Source organism: Malaclemys terrapin, chromosome 3, assembly GCF_027887155.1.
Source record: "Malaclemys terrapin pileata isolate rMalTer1 chromosome 3, rMalTer1.hap1, whole genome shotgun sequence".
Taxonomy (NCBI): Eukaryota; Metazoa; Chordata; order Testudines; family Emydidae; genus Malaclemys; species Malaclemys terrapin.
In genome coordinates, this window is record NC_071507.1 from 162179583 (window position 1) to 162197353 (window position 17771).

General features: G+C 45.2%; 1 protein-coding gene across 2 annotated transcripts in view; it reads left to right on the top strand.

Moving 5' to 3' along the window:
• The first annotated feature begins 2197 nt into the window (after positions 1-2197).
• Positions 2198-17771, top strand: part of HMGCLL1 (3-hydroxymethyl-3-methylglutaryl-CoA lyase like 1) — a 105623-nt gene continuing 90049 nt past the window's right edge. The window contains exon 1 of one of the 2 annotated variants that reach the window (XM_054022601.1): positions 2198-2456. Coding sequence is in view for 1 of the 2 variants with exons in the window: in XM_054022600.1 (XP_053878575.1) it covers positions 2347-2460 (114 nt within the window). In the remaining variant the exon portion in view is untranslated. Of the gene's footprint in view, positions 2461-17771 lie in introns of both variants that reach the window. The other variant, XM_054022600.1, reaches the window with a different exon arrangement.

Genomic DNA, 17771 nt, shown 5'->3' on the forward strand with positions numbered 1-17771 from the left:
CAGCAGTGGAATCTGTGAGGAGATGATGTTAGGGTTTCCATGTTCCGTGACTGTCAAAAGGATCTTGTCCCATTCTTCTTCATGGAAGGTGATCTTGTAGCCTGCAACAACATCGATGGTGTGATGGCAGCCCTCAACATCGTTCACGATCCAGATGGGTGGAGACTGTTCATTGATTCATCGAAGACGAGTCTTAAAGCTGTTTTACTGCATAATGGCAATGTTTTGCCATCAATTCCAGTTGGTCATGCAGTCCATATGAAGGAAACCTATGACAACATGAAACAACTTTTGAGGTGCATAAACTATGACCAACATCAGTGGCAGCTTTGTGGCGATTTGAAGGTTGTTGCTCTCTTGCTTGGTCTGCAGACTGGATACACAAAGTAGTGCTGTTTTCTCTGCAAATGGGATAGTCGTGCAAGAGATTCCCACTACATCAAGAAAGATTGGCCACTCCCACAGTCATTGGAGCCTGGGAGGAAAAGTGTTCAGCATCCACCACTTGTTGAATCAAGGAAGATTTTGTTACCATCCTTACACATCAAGCTGGGTCTGATGAAGAACTTTGTCAAGGCCATTGACAAAACACAAGCAGCTTTCAAGTACCTCCGTGGAAAATTTCCAAGGTTAAGTGAAGCTAAGATAAAGGAAGGTGTCTTTGTTGGTCCTCAGATTTGTGAACTTCTTCGAGATGACGCATTTGACCATGCACTGTGTGGCAAGGAAAAGACGGCATGGAAAGCCTTCCAGTTAGTGGCAATAAATTTTCTCGGAAACAACAAGGCAGACAACTACAGGTTGTTGGTGGAAAACCTCCTCAAGGCATACAAAAGCCTTGGTTGCAACGTGTCACTAAAGATAAATTTTTTGCACTCATATCTAGATTTTTTTCCACCGAACTGCGGAGCAGTGAGCGACGAGCACGGTGAGCGATTTCACCAGGACATGGCAACAATGGAGAAACGCTATCAGGGCAAATGGAGCCCATCAATGCTTGCAGACTATTGCTGGACAGTGACAAGAGATGCTCCATTTAATGAATACAAGAGACAAGCCAAGAAGCGCTGAGTAGACACTGAATAAGACTAAACTATGTACATAATAGTTTTTTGCCTTTTGTTGCTCCAACAAATGAAAAGAATAAATACAAAAGTTTTTTTTAAATGCTTGTAAATGATTCACTGCCACATGAAGGACCAAATGATGTTAAAATGTCTTATTCAGAACCTTTCTTGTAGTTCTGTAATCCAAAACCAAAATATATACATACAATTTGGTTTTACTGGGGAAAAACCCAACCCAAACCCAACAACCACAATCCAACCACCATGTTGAATATTCAAGATGCAGATATGTATTTTAAAGTATGAACAACTTGTGCTAGTAGCTTCTTATTATAATATCAGTTTTCTCCTTCTTTAGCTATAATATGTTCCTGCTCATCTCCCAGTTCCCATGCTATTGTATTGTAACTTGTCAAAGAAAATCTCCAGGTAATTTTTAAAATGTTATAATTAATTGTATAATTAAGTGTAGCTGGTTGCCCTGTTTCTACATATGTCCTTCAGTGCCTGATTCCTGAGGTCCTTTGCACAGCCCAAGTTCCGTGATCTCATTTGAAATGTCGGGTGTGCAAGGAATGCAGACTTGGGCCCTGACTAATCAGGTTCTCTGTTGTATTCTTATTATTACAGCTCTAGAGGCCTGGCCTAATATCTCACAGGCCTGTTCCCATCCCTTGTTTCCATGCCTGATATGGAAGAGCGATGGGTCTGTACCAAAAGTCCTAGCACTGAGCACCCCCAAAACTATCTGAAGGTCGCAGCTGGCTCCTATACAATGTGTGGACTAAGGCCGCAAGGCTGTGAAGACCGGGGGCGGTGGCAGTTCCCGTGCGCCTGGATGGAAACGCTGGGTCTCCCTGCCCGCAGGCTGCACAATGAGGGACTTGAGGCGTGGGACGGTGTAGGCGGGCGGATTCCAGCTGTCCTATGCTCCTGGGCAGCGCGAGCAGCAGGGGCGATTGCTAGAGCCGCCGGGACTGCAGCAGCTCCCCCCTGCGCCGTGCTGCAGGGAGCGGCGCGGCTGGCCGGAGCCTGCTCCCTGGTGGCGCTGCGGCCAAGCGCAGGAGGCTGTTGCCGTAGCAGCGTCGGGAGCGGGCGAGGCGGGGATGCAGGATTCCCCCGCTCTCCGCCAATCACACGGGCTCCCCAGGCCCGGGCTCCAGCCACTGGCTGCGGCGGGCGCCGGGCCCGGTAGGGCTCCGGGCGGCGGCGGCGTGGGGGGATGCGGTGACCTTGCTGCTGGGCGGCAGGCGCAGAACGAGCGCCCCGGGGCCGGGCCATGGGCACGGTGCCGTCCGCGCTGAAGCACTGCCTCAGCTATCAGCACCTCCTCAAGGAGCAGCTCTGGATCGGGGAGCCGGCCGCGCCGCCGCCTGCTCTGCATCCCGGGCAGGTACCGCCACCAGCCGGGCCTGAGGCGGGCAGGGAGGGAAGGAGCCGGGGCAGGACGAGCTGCAGTATCCATGGGCTACCAGGGCGCGATCTCCAGCAACAGCCCCCATCCCGTACCTGCCTGCCGCCCCCTCCCACCTGACAGTTGCCGCCTCTCGCCCCCACTCCCTACCCTGCAGCCCCTTCCAACACCCACCCATCTGCCTGCTGCCTTCTTCCATGCCCACTCCTTTGCCTTGCTTACCTAACACCCACTCACCTGTGTGACTCCTGACCACCCCCACCGCTGCCTCCTTCCACCCCCACTCCTCAGCCTGCTTCTCCTCCTATCCCCGCTCCCCTGCCTGCTGCCTCTCCTGTGTGTTCTTCCCTCCCTGTCCTCTGGGTACTCCCCTGCTGTCCCCGCCCCAGCCAGCTGCTATTACACCTGCTCCCACCCCACCCCCCTTGCCTTCTGATTACTCTCCTGCTGCCCTTCCTATCCCCTCTCTAGTGGTCCCACCTATCCTATCTACCTCACTCAGCCTGCAGCATTTCAACCCTCATAGCAAAGTTTTAAGTAATCAAAAGAGGAAAATTAAATTCAATAGGTGAGACATTGAAGGCCCCTATAAATGTGCCTATTAGTAGTCCCAGACTGCCTGCCAGGGAAGCACATATAGAAGATTGTTTGGTCATTTGTTTATTATTGATTTGGTATTTTAAACTACGGTCCTTTTATTAACATCACTGCTAAACATATGCAGTGTCCTTTCAGGGCGGTGGTGGCACTATATAGGAGGAAAAGACTATCCATGAGGATTTCCTTTTTTAAAAAAATCCCTGCCCTCCATTTATAGACTGCCCCCAAAGTGGAAGAATTCCTGTAAAACTATAGGTGGAAGACATCTACTATGGCAACCACTTTTGAGGAGCCATGCTACCAATTTTGCCCTTTCAGTTTTAGTTAGTGTTACCAACTTTGGCTGGATGAATTCCTGGAGGTTTCATCACATGATATTACCTTTAATTAAAGATTAATCTTTAATTCCCGGAGACTCCAGGGCAATCCTGGAGGGTTGGCAACCCTAGTTTTAATTTCTATAGCTACATTTGTTCAGACTTGCATGTAAGCAGCTTACATCGACCTTACTCTGTAAGTAGCTACATTAAAACGTAGCTCCCACCGATTAACTTGCCTACTACACTGACTTAATAACTCCACCTCCACATGAGGTATAGCACTTAAGTCGTTGTAGTTAGGTCGACGCAGTGTCAGTGCAGGCACTGTGTTGCTTACATCGACTGTTGCTGCCTTTCAGAAGCTATCCCACAGTGCCCCACGCTGACAGTGAAATCAGTGCAAGTGCTCCTGGTGAGGCTGTGCACTGCTGACACAAGGAGCATAATGTGGACATGCAAAAGCAGTCTAATTACTGCGGTGGCTGTAATTCGACGTAACTAATGTCAACTTAATTTTGTAGCATAGACTTGCCCTAAGTGGTGGCTGGAGTCCTGTATGAGCTGCTTTTCCTCACTGTTTGGCCTGTGCAGTGGTGTTTGAGTAGGGATTTAGGCAGGGGATATTTAGGTTAGACATTAGGAAAAACTTCCTAACTGTAAGGATAGTTAAGCACTGGAACAAATTACCTAAAGGAGTTAAAAAACAAGTTAGACAAATGCCTTTCAGGGATGGTCTAGATCAGTGCTTTTTAAAGTCCGTCCGCCGCTTGTTCAGGGAAAGCCCCTGGCGGTCCGGGCCGGTTTGTTTACCTGCCGCGTCCGCAGGTTCACCCGATTGCGGCTCCCACTGGCCGCAGTTCGCCATCCCAGGCCACTGGAGGCTTCAGAAAGGACAGCCAGCACATCCCTCGGCCTGCGCCACTTCCCACAGCCCCCATTGGCCTGGGATGGCGAACCGCGGACGCAGCAGGTAAACAAACCGGCCCGGACCGCCAGGGGCTTTCCCTGAACAAGCGGTGGACCGGCTTTGAGAAGCCCTGGTTTAGATAATACTTTGTCCTACCTCAGTGCAGGCAACTGGACTAGATGACCTATCAAGGTCCCTTCCAGTACTACATCTACAGTAACTCCTCACTTAATGTTGTAGTTATGTTCCTGAAAAATGTAACTTTAAGTGAAACAATGTTAAATGAATCCAATTTTCCCATAAGATTTAATGTAAATGCGGGGGTTAGGTTCCAAGGAAACTTTTTTGGGGCACACAAAAGGCGTTATATACTGTACAGTACTGTACTGTGGTGGGGAGGTGCCCCTGGCTTACCCCTGGAGCTCAGGGCTGGGAGTGCAGGGTCTGGGAGGGAGTCAGGGTGTGAGAGGGCGCTCAGGGTGGGGTTGCGGGGTCTGGGAGGGAGTTAGGGTGTGGGAGGGCGCTCAGGGTGGGGGTGCGGGGTGTGGGAGGGAGTTAGGGTGCGGGGTGTGGGAGGGAGTTAGGGTGCGGGAGGGCGCTCAGGGTGGGGTGCGGGGTCTGGGAGGGAGTTAGGGTGCGGGGTGTGGGAGGGAGTTAGGGTGCGGGAGGGCGCTCTGTGGGGTGCGGGGTCTGGGAGGGAGATAGGGTGCGGGAGAGCACTCAGGGTGGGGGTGCAGGAGGAGGCTCAGGGCTGGGACAGTCAGGAGGTGCAGAGCACTTATCTGGGGTAGCTCCAGTTTGGTGCAGGGGGTGTGCAGATGGCTCTGTGCATTACAGCACCGCCCCCATGGCCGCGATTCTCGGAGCCGCAATTCTGGGAGCTCCCCCCAGCAGGCAGGGCCACCCAGAATGCAGGGGCTTTAGGGGCTGCAGGGTCCTGGGATAAGGGAGCCCCGGGGCCCTGGCCTGCAGCTCTAAAGCCCCCTTCAGAATGCAGCCTTGCGAGCACGGGCGCTGGAGAAGGACTCAGGAGGAGCAGGGGCAGCCACGCAGCCAACGGCCAGAGAGAAGCGGTGCTTTCCCCTTCAAAGTGCCGCTTCTCTCCGGCTGGCTTTGAAGGGGAAAGCGCTGCTTCTCTCCAGCCGCTGGCTGCGCGGCTGCCCCTGCTCCTCCTGAGTCCTCCAGCCCGTGCTCGCAGGTCCACATTCTGAAAGGGGCTTTAGAGCTGCAGGCCAGAGCCCCGGGGCCCCCTTATCCCAGGGCCCTGCAGCCCCTAAAGCCCCTGCGTTCCAGGTGGCCCTGCCTGAGTGGGGGAGCTTCCCCACTTGCTCCCTCCCAGAAAGTCCTAAGCGCCGCCAAACAGCTGTTTGGCGGTAAGGGAAGCCCTGGGAGAGAGGGGGGAAGGGGAGGAGTCGGAGAAGAGTAACTTGTGCAGTGCTCCCTTGTAAAGTCAGCCAAACAACCTTATAAGGGAGCATTGCACAACTTTAAATGAGTATGTTCCCTAATGAAGCAGCGACGTAACTTCGAAACAGCGTTAAGCAGGAGGACCTTAAGTGAGGAGTTACTGTATATGATTTTCTGGGCTGACTACTTAATAAATGCTTAGTGTAGAGTTTCCAGGGCTATATCTAAAGCATATAATAGTGTCTAATTTGAGAGGCCTGAAGGGTTTGCATCTATAATTTTCCATTTGTCTTGTTGCCCTATGTAGTTACTTGTTTCAAATATCCCTGCAGCCATTTCTGAACTAGAGTAACATAGTCTTGTTAGAGGAACTAAAATCTGGGGAGGGAGGGAGAGTGAATGGATTAATGGCTAGTTATAGGGCCCATAGAGTTTACTAATATCTGTTTTATTTGTTTACTTGTATCTTATACATAAATATTAATTTACTCAGAACAATCTATTGCACACATAGCTAGTTTACATAACTCCATGTTCCTGTTACAGTTACCTCCTGTTCCCTTCCTTTGTTTGTTACCCCCCACTTGTTGCATTTTCTGTTGATTTAGATTGTAATCTCTTCAAGTGAGGTACTATCACCTACCATGGGGCCCCAATCTAGATTGAGGCCCCTGAGCACTACCTTAATATAAATTATTATTAATGGTTCTGATGCAGATTTTACAAAATTAGGTACGTGAGAATTTACATTTATAGGAAAAGCTGGACATTTGAATAATTTGAAATTGACAAAATTTAAGTCAATTCCGGATCCATGTTTTGATTAAATTGTTATACCTACCTACAATAGACTGGCAAATTAGAATTTGTTGAAAACAAAGTTTGAACTTTAATATGAATTTTCAGGTTCTGTCAGTTTAAGTCAATGCATCTTGTACTACAATGCTAGTGCTTACATAAGAGTAGGCCACTTATTTATTTCTGATGTATGGAGTGATGTTTTAGCACATACAGAACTGAAGAGCTTGTCTCTGTCGCCAACAGAATTTGGTCCAATAAAATATATTACTTCACTCACTTTGTCTCTTATTTCTGATGGGCAAATACAAACCTATGACTACTTTGTGTGCTGTGATGGCTTGACTAGGATTTGTTTGGTTCGTAGCAGGTAGGGGCTGTATACATTTTGCCTTGGAGGAAAGGGGGATGTGCCCAAGAAACAGCAAAGGTGAGTCAGGGCCAAATACAGAACTCCATATGGTGTACTCCATACTGTTCTGTGACCATTTGATTGGCTTACAGTTTACTTCTCCTCCAGACCAGGAGTAACTACCCATATCTAAAGACTCCTTATAGGGGCTGTTGTTGAGAGATGTTATCACAGATTTGGGGCCATCATCTAATCAAATAGATTGGGGTGCCCAGGTTTATTGAGTCTTTCTGTCAATAATAACATAATAACAATAATAAGAATAATAACATAACAATAATAAGAGCTCTGTGATTGCAAGATATGTTTGTATGATTTGCCTTTTCTCAGGAACAGCATGCAGAGTTGGATTAGGGTTTACCACCTTTACCTATAGGAGTTTTTCCTATAGGTGGAAACCAAAATTAACCAAAATTTTACTAACTTCTCCTTGAAGTGCTGGAGAGGTGACATGTAAGATCACAACAGCTCAGATCTAAAGTAGCCTGTAATTGTGAGTATTTATTTAGATTGTTTTGGGATTTGTACATTTATTTATTTATTTTAAGAAGAATTATAAAATAATGCTGTCAAAGCTACTACAAACACAGTAATTATTTTTGACAGTTATTATACACAATACATCATCCTTTGCATTCAGATGATTTGATCTGCTGAAAATTGCATAATAAACATGTTTCCATGAGAGAGAAAAGAAGCCAGATGTCTTTGTCTTAATACCAAAAAATTCTTTTTGTTCTTGCATATTTTTAAAGGCAACCATATTTCCAATCGTTTAATGAGCTCAATATTTTATAGAGGATATTAATTTCGTAGGTCAAAGTTCTTTCATCTTATATACCAGTTCTAAATTCCCAAAGCAGGCAGAACTTCTGTTGACTTCCAAGTGAATTTTGTCTACAGTAAAATTGATGGATTGACCATTAAGAAACCTCGACCAGATTTGGGCTCCGACCCTGCAAGTCCCCCTGCACAGGTGGACTCTTGCACCCTTCTGAGGCCCTTATGAAGTCAATCGGGTGATGTGTCAGTTTGGGGCCTTGGTTTGTTGCAGATTTCAAAGCATGATCATTTCTGCACAGTTTTTAAAAAATATAGAATCGTAGAAGTACCTATAAAAGCATCAAACAATGTTAATACATAGGTAAACCAAATAAAACCTTTACAATGGACTACCATATAAACATTTTAGTAAACAACATAACATTTAAAAATGAAATTGTAACCCAATTCAAACTCAGATTAGGGTCCCATATCTTCTTAAATGTCTCTGGATGACTTCTGAATTGATAAGTGGAATAATTTCATTCATGCCTTTAACTCATCCTGACACTCAAATACTACATTTTAAAGACTCCTTTAGATTTCAGTTGTAGTAAGGTTAGGCCAATGCTGAATGCTTTTGAAAATCCCACCTATACTACTTTCCTGGATAGGAATGGATTTAAGTACATGCTTAGGTGTTTTCTAGAATTGGGACCCAAGAAAGGAGAAGAGAAGGAGCTTCTTTCTGCTTTATGCAAAGATGGGGGAGCTATGCTTTTCTCCACTCTCCCTTACTTTAATCCCTCCTTATTCAGGCAAAACTCCCCTAGAAACCAATGAAATTTTGTCTGCATAATTTCAGGCTCAAGCCAGTAGACCAAGCGTGATAGATTTCATGCTGTGAAATAAGAGCTAATAATGTTCGTGGATGGGGTAGGGGTAAAGAGGGAGAGAATAAGACTTGGAAAAACTAAGGAACAAGGAGGCTGAAGATGCCAAACAGGATGTGGGATATTAAAAGCCTGATAATAAATTGCAAGAAAGTTTGCCTCAGTGGAGTCATCAGTTTAGCTCTTTTATGCTAGTTTGTTGGAAATAGAGGAAAGATAACTGAAACATTTTAGCAGTTACAGATTTATATTACATAGAGATTATTAGCTGGCTTCAGGGCTATATAATATAGCTAGAAACACTGTAAAGCATTTTATAGATATTGCTTTGTAAATTTGGGAATTAAAAAAAACACACAGGAAATTTCTACTCAGACACATCATCTGTATTTTTGATGATATCCTGTCTTGTGATCTGTTGCACCTCCGCCTTGCTCTAAGAGTACACACAGGCAAAGTGATCTTCGTTTTCTCTCTTTCCAGCTCAAGGAGAAAGAGACTGATTGCCCCCATGGCAATTCATTGCACTAAAACATTGGGGCAGCTTGAAATCTTCCTTTTCACTCAATTTTCTATGTGGGTTGACTGAGGCACATTGAAATTAAGTGACCTGCCCACAGTCATCCACAGCCAAATTGGATTATCATTGAAGTAAATGTAAGTTTTGCCACTGAATTCTAAAGCAGCCATATTTGGTCCCATATGAGTGTTTCAGAAGTGATGATAAGCCATGATTCTCCTGGTGTCCACTCCTCTTCTTCCTATGAATGAGAATAGCTATGGGTTCAACTGGGAAAGTTTATAAGCTACATTCTCTACAGTAAGAATTGCCAACTGTCCAGACAGAGAGGTGTCTTCAAGCAACATTTTGTTATGTCTTATTTATCTTATGAGAAAGAAATTTTGCTAAATCACCATTTGGTACTGTATTTTAAATGGCAATGACAAGTAGGTGACTCAAAATAGTAATAATAAAGATCACTATTAATGACCTGCCTCTCTCGTTCTAATGAACTTGATTCATAAGAGATGGAGCCTTTGATGCATGGCAAACGAGGTAGGAAATCCCAAAGTGATTGAGGTCACTGACTCATTTTCCCCTAGGTTTTATTGCTAAAAGGTTTTGCAGCCATTGGAGGAAGTAGGGTGACTCCACTTTTTTGGCGATGCAACTGGTTGGCTGTGCAGGCTCAAGGATTCATTCTATATCTAGACCTTGTGGCTAAATTTCAGTTTTCATGTGAACAGGTAGAAAATGGATTTTAGATACAATCTAAAGTTAAAGCTGAAATGAGTGCTTGTTCCCCCCCCCCTTTTTCTTTCTGTTTCACACCATAAATATTTTCTATCAAGTTGGTGGTGCTCTGAAGTAGCCAACTGTAGAAGCTGAGAGTAATCTAGAGTCTTTGTGTGTCACAGGGCGCTCCTTCAGCTACCTGGTGTGCCATGCTGCCTGACCTGTTTGGATTTTCTCTTACTCAAAATATCACATAGTCCACTTCTTTTCCCCATGTGTATCCTTAATCTTTAGATTCCTACCATCACAGAACCTAGTACAGGCCTTCCACCCAGCTTTCTCTCCTACACCCAGCTCTTCCCTTATTGAGCTAATTACCTCATTAGCCCAGTCATTGCACCAAGTGTCAACAATCTCACCATAACAGGTTAATTGCCTCCAATTAAGCCTGTAATCTTCTGTTATGCAATTCCCTAAATGACCAGGGTGCTACAGTAGCACTCTGTCACATATCTTCCCCCCTTATTTTGTTTGAGACCTTTTATTGCCTCCTGGGGGAGGGTGCCCTCCCCCACATCCGACCCTTACCCTCTTTGTGGTCATAAGGAGCCTTCCACCCAGCTTTCTTTACTACACCCAGCTCACTTTCTGAGCTCCCCCCTTACTTCCTGGTCCTGATAATTGTATATTTTCCCTTATTGGGCTAATTACCTCATTGTCCACAAGTGTCACCAATCTCACCATAACATCTTAATTGTCTCCAATTAATCCTGTAATTGGCTTTGTTTGCATTTCCCTTAGTGATCAGGGTTCTACAGCTAGCATTCTGTCACAGTTTGTCTACTATGGAAGGAGTTAAGTTTAAGGAAACTGCAGGGGTCTTCAGAGAAGTAGTAATTTAGAACTTCAAGCCTTATTGGGTCCTCCGTCATTTAGTTCCCTTCCTCATTTAAGAAAGGTCCACTATTTTCTTTAACATTCTTTTTCTCCCAGGTGTAAGTTGAAAAAAAATACTAAGAGACAGACGATCTGTATTAAAGAGGGTGTGGGATTTTGTATATTTGCTCAGGAGGATTTAAAAAGTATATTTGAAATAGTAGACAGTGCCCATGTACTCATCACAATGCTCATGAGGACATTGACAAGTCTGCGTTATAATGAAAGAACATTTTTCAATACTAATACTTAAGTATTAGAAGTAGTACTGTTTAGTTTACTGAAAGTAACTCTACTAATCTGGAGGAAATAATGGAACAAGAAAATACTGGTTTGGAGAATCATAGAGACAGTCCATCACATCTGAATTTATATGGAAAGGTTCTATCAGAACATCTAATTGGATAGAAAAAAATCAGTAAAATATCTATGCTTTGATTAATTTATGGGCTTATTTGGCCATTCTTGTGAGATAATAGTCTCTATAGACCAGTAATTCTATGATAAAATCAGACTGTTTTATGTTCTGTTAAATAACAGTAAAGCTTATTTAGCATGTTGGCTATAGAGTAAAAGGGAAAATATGTATTTATTATGGCTTCCCATTTGTATAGTGCCTTTTATTCAGGGGTCTCAAAGTGCTGTGAAGGCATTACATTTAAAAAGTCAATAGTGGAACATTGTATTTTCTATCTTACAATATGAGGGTGGCAAAGCACTTTGTGAATAGATAATCAACAGTGTATTAAATATGAGATTCTGAGGCAGCATCTGAGTATTTATTTTCCAGCGGTTTGGTACAGAGTACAGATCTGAACACCAGTTTCTCCCTCAAAAGTAATATCAATCTTTTGTCCTGAAAACTTGAGGAACTTTGCATGATAAACATTTCAATAAAAATGATTTCAAGGGTGATTTTTAAAGGTTAATTTTTAATCATAAGGTCATATAGTTGGGAGTGATCAACTACTGACTTTTAAAACTTGGACTGGGGTCAAACATAGTAATTGATATTTGATTAAGATTTCAGTGCTGTACACAGAGAAAATTCTGGTGCTGATACACAAGCTACCAAAGAAACTGCAGTTGATATGAAGAGAAATTGTACTTCATGAAAGTATTTTGTGGTAGCTTATACATCTCTTTAGATGATTCCCTTGCTAAGTAGAGATTTACTTTATATGGGGAGGAGAATTATTGAAATCTACTTGAATTGTTATGCTGCATCTGAAGTTATTGTCCATATTAACTATTCACATGAAAGAGACTGGTTCTTAATAGTTCTGGTGAGAAAGAAATTGATTAATTGCATACGAAAAATCGCTAAAAGGTATATCAACATGAAACTATGCTGGGTAGAAATTTCTTCTTTGTTTGGATGTTTTTGGCCACAGATGTTAGCTGTTTTGTATGGAAATAAAGGTGTTATTTTATGAGTTTCTTAGGGGGGAAAAGCTTAAAAACTTTTGAATACAAGAGATGTGGTCTGATGTGCCAGAGGACATTTGTGGAATGTTAGGTGGAACCCATAGGGAAATAATCAACAGCAGCATCTGGAAAGGAACTATAAGTGGCTTTAGGGTTTAATTTTAATGCAAGTATTCAAAATGTGATTAACTATAGGTGTTAGTACGTGAGAAATCAGGGTGAGGAAGATAAGTGATGAAGGTATATTATGTGAAACATAAGGATTAGGAAAAAGATATAACAGAATTCATAGCTGATCATAGCAGAATTTATAAAAACATGAAAACATAGTGGGAATTGAGAACTGCATGTTGGCTTCATATAAAGAAAATCAGCTTGGGTGACGAATTTATTAGTATGAGAGAGAAAGATAGGATTGGGAATTTCCTTGGCCCTGCTCTGTCTCTTTTGCGCCTGAAAGGTACAAACAGCCAGCTGGCAATCCCCCATGCATAGAGGAATCTCCAGACAATGTGAAGCTGTCTCTTGGCTCCTCTCCCATCTCCTGGCATAAGGGGAATTTCAGGGCATTTTGAAAGTAGCACAGGGCATGGTTGGAGTGCCATGTGCTCTACTGATCCCTGCTGGTGTAACTGCTGTTACCAACCAGCAGAATTTAGAACAATGTTAGCGTCAAGTGGACTCTTGGCTACCAGGACTGCAGGGAATGGAAAGATGGCATAATTCCATCTTTGGATCCCCCCCACCCCGCGGTGCACATCATGGTGTACATGAGAACCCAGCCAAAGATCTTTAGTAATGACTTGGCTTTGCTGCCCAAGTTTAAGGTTGCCTATGCAACCTTAATTCAGTACCCTTCTGCAAATGCATTATGGTATAATCTTTAATTATATGACCACATATGTTTCTAGCCAGTTTCAGTCTCCCCACACCTGTTTCCCGGTCCCAGTCTCCTGGTGCAACCATTCCTAGATTTCTCTGCCCCTCCTGGCTACCAGTCCCAATCTCCCTTCAAAGCCAGTTCCAGTCTTCCATGAAAATCACAGCCTCAGTTTCCCTCCCCAGCCTCCAGTCCCAGCCTCTCCCTGCCACCCCTACCCCTCTCTGGGCTCCTTTCCCCCCTGATTCACCCAGGTTTAGCTGATTAAAAATGTTACAGGTCATTTTTTAAATGTTGTGTTATTTTCTTTAACAATACAATAATTTACCCAGTGCAACAGTAATCTCAAATACAATTATGAATCTATTTACCAATCAATATGATGTAAAATGGATAATTGTTAGTAGAGCTGAGCAAAATATTCAATATACTTTTCACAATTTTTTTTGAAGTGTTGTCTTTTTATTCAGATATCTGCAGAAAATCATTAAAATTGCAACTAACCCTAATTATTAACAATTAAAAAGGCAGCAAAACATTTTCACTACACATAGAACCATAGAATCATAGAAATGAAGGGCTGGAAGGCACTTTGCGAAGTCCTAAATTCCAGCTTCCTGCACTGTGGACCTGGACCATTCCTGTCAGGTGTTGGTCCAACCTGTTTTTTAAAACCTGCAGTGATGGGAATTCTACATCCTTCCTTGGAAGCCTGTTCCAGAGCTGAACTACTCTTCGTTAGAAATTTGTTTCTAATATGTAATCTAAATCTCCCTTGATGCAGATTGAGCACATTTCTCCTTGTCCTACCTGGAGTGGGCATGGAGAATAGTTGATTACAGTCTTCTTTAAAACAGTCTTTAATGCGCTTGAAGACTGTTGTCGGGTCCCCTCTCAGTCTTCTTTTCTCAAGACTAAACATGCCCTGTTTTTTTAACCGTTCCTCATATTGTTTTTATTGCTCTCCTCTGGACTCTCTTCAACTTGTCCACATCTTTCCTAAAGTGTAGTATCCAGAACTGGCCACAGTACTCCAGCTGAGGCCTCACCAGTGCCGAGTAGATCAGGACAATTACCTCCCATGCGTTACATACAACTCTCCTGTTAATACACCTCAGAATGATATTTCCCTTTTTCACAACCACATCACATAGTTGACTCATATTGGTGGCTCGCAGAGTCACCATTTAAAAATGTCATCATTCTTCTGTTCTGAGAACATTATGGTGTTCAAGATACCGCTGTTTCCTCCCTACATTTAGGGTATGTCTACACTACGAAATTAGGTCGAATTTAAAGAAGCCGGTTTTATAGAAATCAGTTGTATACAGCTGATTGTGTGTGTCCCCACATAAAATGCTCTAAGTGCATTAAGTCGGCGGACCGCGTCCACAGTACCGAGGCTAGCGTTGACTTCCGGAGCGTTGCACTATGGGTAGCTATCCCACAGTTCCCGCAGTCTCCGCCGCCCATTGGAATTCTGGGTTGAGATCCCAATGCCTGAATGATGCAAAACAGTGTCACGGGGGGTTCTGGGTACATGTCGTCAGGCCCCTCCCCCTCCGTCAGAGCAACGGCAGACAATCGATTCGCGCCTTTTTACCTGGGTTACCTGTGCAGACAACATACCATGCCAAGCATGGAGCCCGCTCAGCTCAGCTCACCGTCACCATATGTCATCTGGGTGCCGGCAGACGTGGTACTGCATTACTACACAGCAGCAGCTAATTGCCTTTTGGCAGTAGACGGTGCAGTATGACTGGTAGTCTTCATCGGCGATCTGGGTGCTGGCAGACGTGGGGCTGGCAGACGTAGGGCTGCATTGCTATTCAGCAGCAGCCCCTTGCCTTTTGGCAGTAGATGGTGTATTACGATTGGTTCGATCAGATGATGGCTGAAACTCCATATGTCCCCCAGTCATATTCTGCTGCCTTCCCAATGATTACGGCAGCTATCAGTCGTAGTACACTATTTTCTGCCAAGTGCCCAGTATTTTCTGCCAAGCATCCAGAAGATGCCGAGGGCTATCAGTCATGCTGCACCGTCGGCTGCCAGCTTAAGATGTAAAAAATAGATTTGTTCTTTATTCATTTGCTTCCCCCTCCCGCCGTGAAATCAATGGCCTGCTAAACCCAGGGTTTTGAGTTCAATCTTTGGGGGGGGCATTCTGTGTGACAGTTGTTTGTGTTTCTCCCTGATGTACAGCCAAGTTTGTTGATTTTAATTCCCTGTACCTGTACGCCATGCCGTCACTCACCCCTCCCTCCGTCAGACAATAGTTTTGCGCCTTTTTTCAGACCAGACGCCATAGCACTGGGGTCATGGAGCCCGCTCAGATCACCGCGGCAATTATGAGCACTATGAACACCACGCGCATTGTCCTAGAGTATATGCAGAGCCAGGACATGCCAAAGCAAAACCAGGACCAGCCAATGAGGTGATTGCAGCACGGCGACGAGAGTGATGAGGAAATTGACATGGATATAGACCTCGCACAAAATACAGGCCCCAGCAATGTGCAAATCATGGTGTTACTGGGGCAGGTTCATGCCATGGGCCCGGGAAACAAGCACAGACTGGTGGAACCGCATCGTGTTGCAGGTGTGGGACGATTCCCAGTGGCTGGAAAACTTTCGCATGGGTAAGGGCACTTTCATGAAACTTTGTGACTTGCTTTCCCCTGCCCTGAAGCGCCAGAATACCAGGATGAGAGCAGCCCTCACAGTTGAGAAGCGAGTGGCAATAGTCCTGTGGAAGCTTGCAACGCCATACAGCTACCGGTCAGTCGGGAATCAATTTGGAGTGGGCAAATCTACTGTGGGGGCTGCTGTGATCCAAGTTGCCAGGGCAATCAAAGACCTGGTGATATCAAGGATAGTGACTCTGGGAAACGTGTAGGCCATAGTGGATGGCTTTGCTGCAATGGGATTCCCAAACTGGTCGGGCGATAGACGGAACCCATATCCCTATCTTGTCACTGGAGCACCAAGCCACTGAGTACATAAACTGCAAGGGGTACTTTTCAATGCTGCTGCAAGCCCTGGTGGATCACAAGGGACGTTTCACCAACATCAACGTGGGATGGCCGGGAAAGGTACATGATGCTCGCGTCTTCAGGCACTCTGGTCTGTTTCAAAAGCTGGAGGAAGGGACTTTCTTCCCGGATCAGAAAATAACCATTGGGGATGTTGAAATGCCTATCGTGATTCTTGGGGACCCAGCCTACCCCTTAATGCCATGGCTCATGAAGCCGTACACAGGCAGCCTGGACAGTAGTAAGGATCTGTTCAACTACAGGCTGAGCAAGTGCCGAATGGTGGTGGAATGTGCATTTGGACGTTTAAAAGCGCACTGGCGCAGCTTACTGACTCGCTCAGACCTCAGCGAAAAGAATATCCCCATTGTTATTGCTGCTTGCTGTGCGCTCCACAATATCTGTGAGAGTAAGGGGGAGACATTTATGGCGGGGTGGGAGGTTGAGGCAAATCACCTGGCCACTGATTACGCGCAGCCAGACACCAGGGTGGTTAGAAGAGCACAGCAGGGCATGGTGCGCATCAGAGAAGCTTTGAAAACGAGTTTTGTGACTGGCCAGGCTACGGTGTGAAACTTCTGTTTGTTTCTCCTTGATGAACCCTCCGCCCCCCCACCCGGTTCACTCTACTTCCCTGTAAACAAACCACCCCACCTTCCCCTCCCCCTTCGAGCACCACTTGCAGAGGCAATAAAGTTATTGTTACTTCACATTCATGCATTCTTTATTAATTCATCACACAACTAGGGGGATAATTGCCAAGGTAGCCCAGGATGGGTGGGGGAGGAGGGAAGGAAAAGGACACACTGCAGTTTAAAACTTTAACTCTTATTGAAGGCCAGCCTTCAGATGCTCGGGCAATCATCTGGGGTGGAGTGACTGAGTGGCCGGAGGCCCCCCCACCGTGTTCTTGGGCATCTGGGTGAGGAGGCTATGGAACTTGGGGAGGAGGGCTGTTGGTTACACAGGGGCTGTAGCGGCGGTCTCTGCTCCTGCTGCCTTTCCTGCAGCTCAACCATACGCTGGAGCATATCAGTTTGATGCTCCAGCAGCCGGAGCATCGACTCTTGCCTTTTGTCTGCAAGCTGATGCCACCTATCATCTTCAGCCCGCCACTTGCTCTGTTCATCCCGAGATTCAGCCCGCCACCTCTCCTCTCGTTCATATTGTGCTTTTCTGTAGTCTGACATTGACTGCCTCCACGGATTCTGCTGTGCTCTGTCAGCGTGGGAGGTCATCTGGAGCTCCGAGAACATATCATCCCGAGTCCGCCGTTTTCTCCTTCTAATCTTCGCTAGCCTCTGTGAAGGAGAAACATTTGCAGCAGGTGGAGGAGAAGGGAGAGGTGGTTAAAAAAGACACATTTTAGAGAACAATGGGTACACTCTTTCATGTTACATTTTGCTGTTCACATTACACAGCACATGTGCTTTTGTTACAAGGTCACATTTTTCCTCTTATATTGAGGGCCTGCCGGTTTGGTGTGAGAGATCACTCACACAGTGCCAGGCAACAGATTTCGGCTTGCAGGCAGCCATGGTAAGCGACAATCTTTTGGCTTTTTAAACCTTCTTAATATGTGGGAATGGTTTCAAACAGTAGCGCCCTCATTTCCCATACCAAGCACCCCTTGGGTTGGCCACTTAAAATGGGTTTGCAATGTAAAAGGAGGGGCT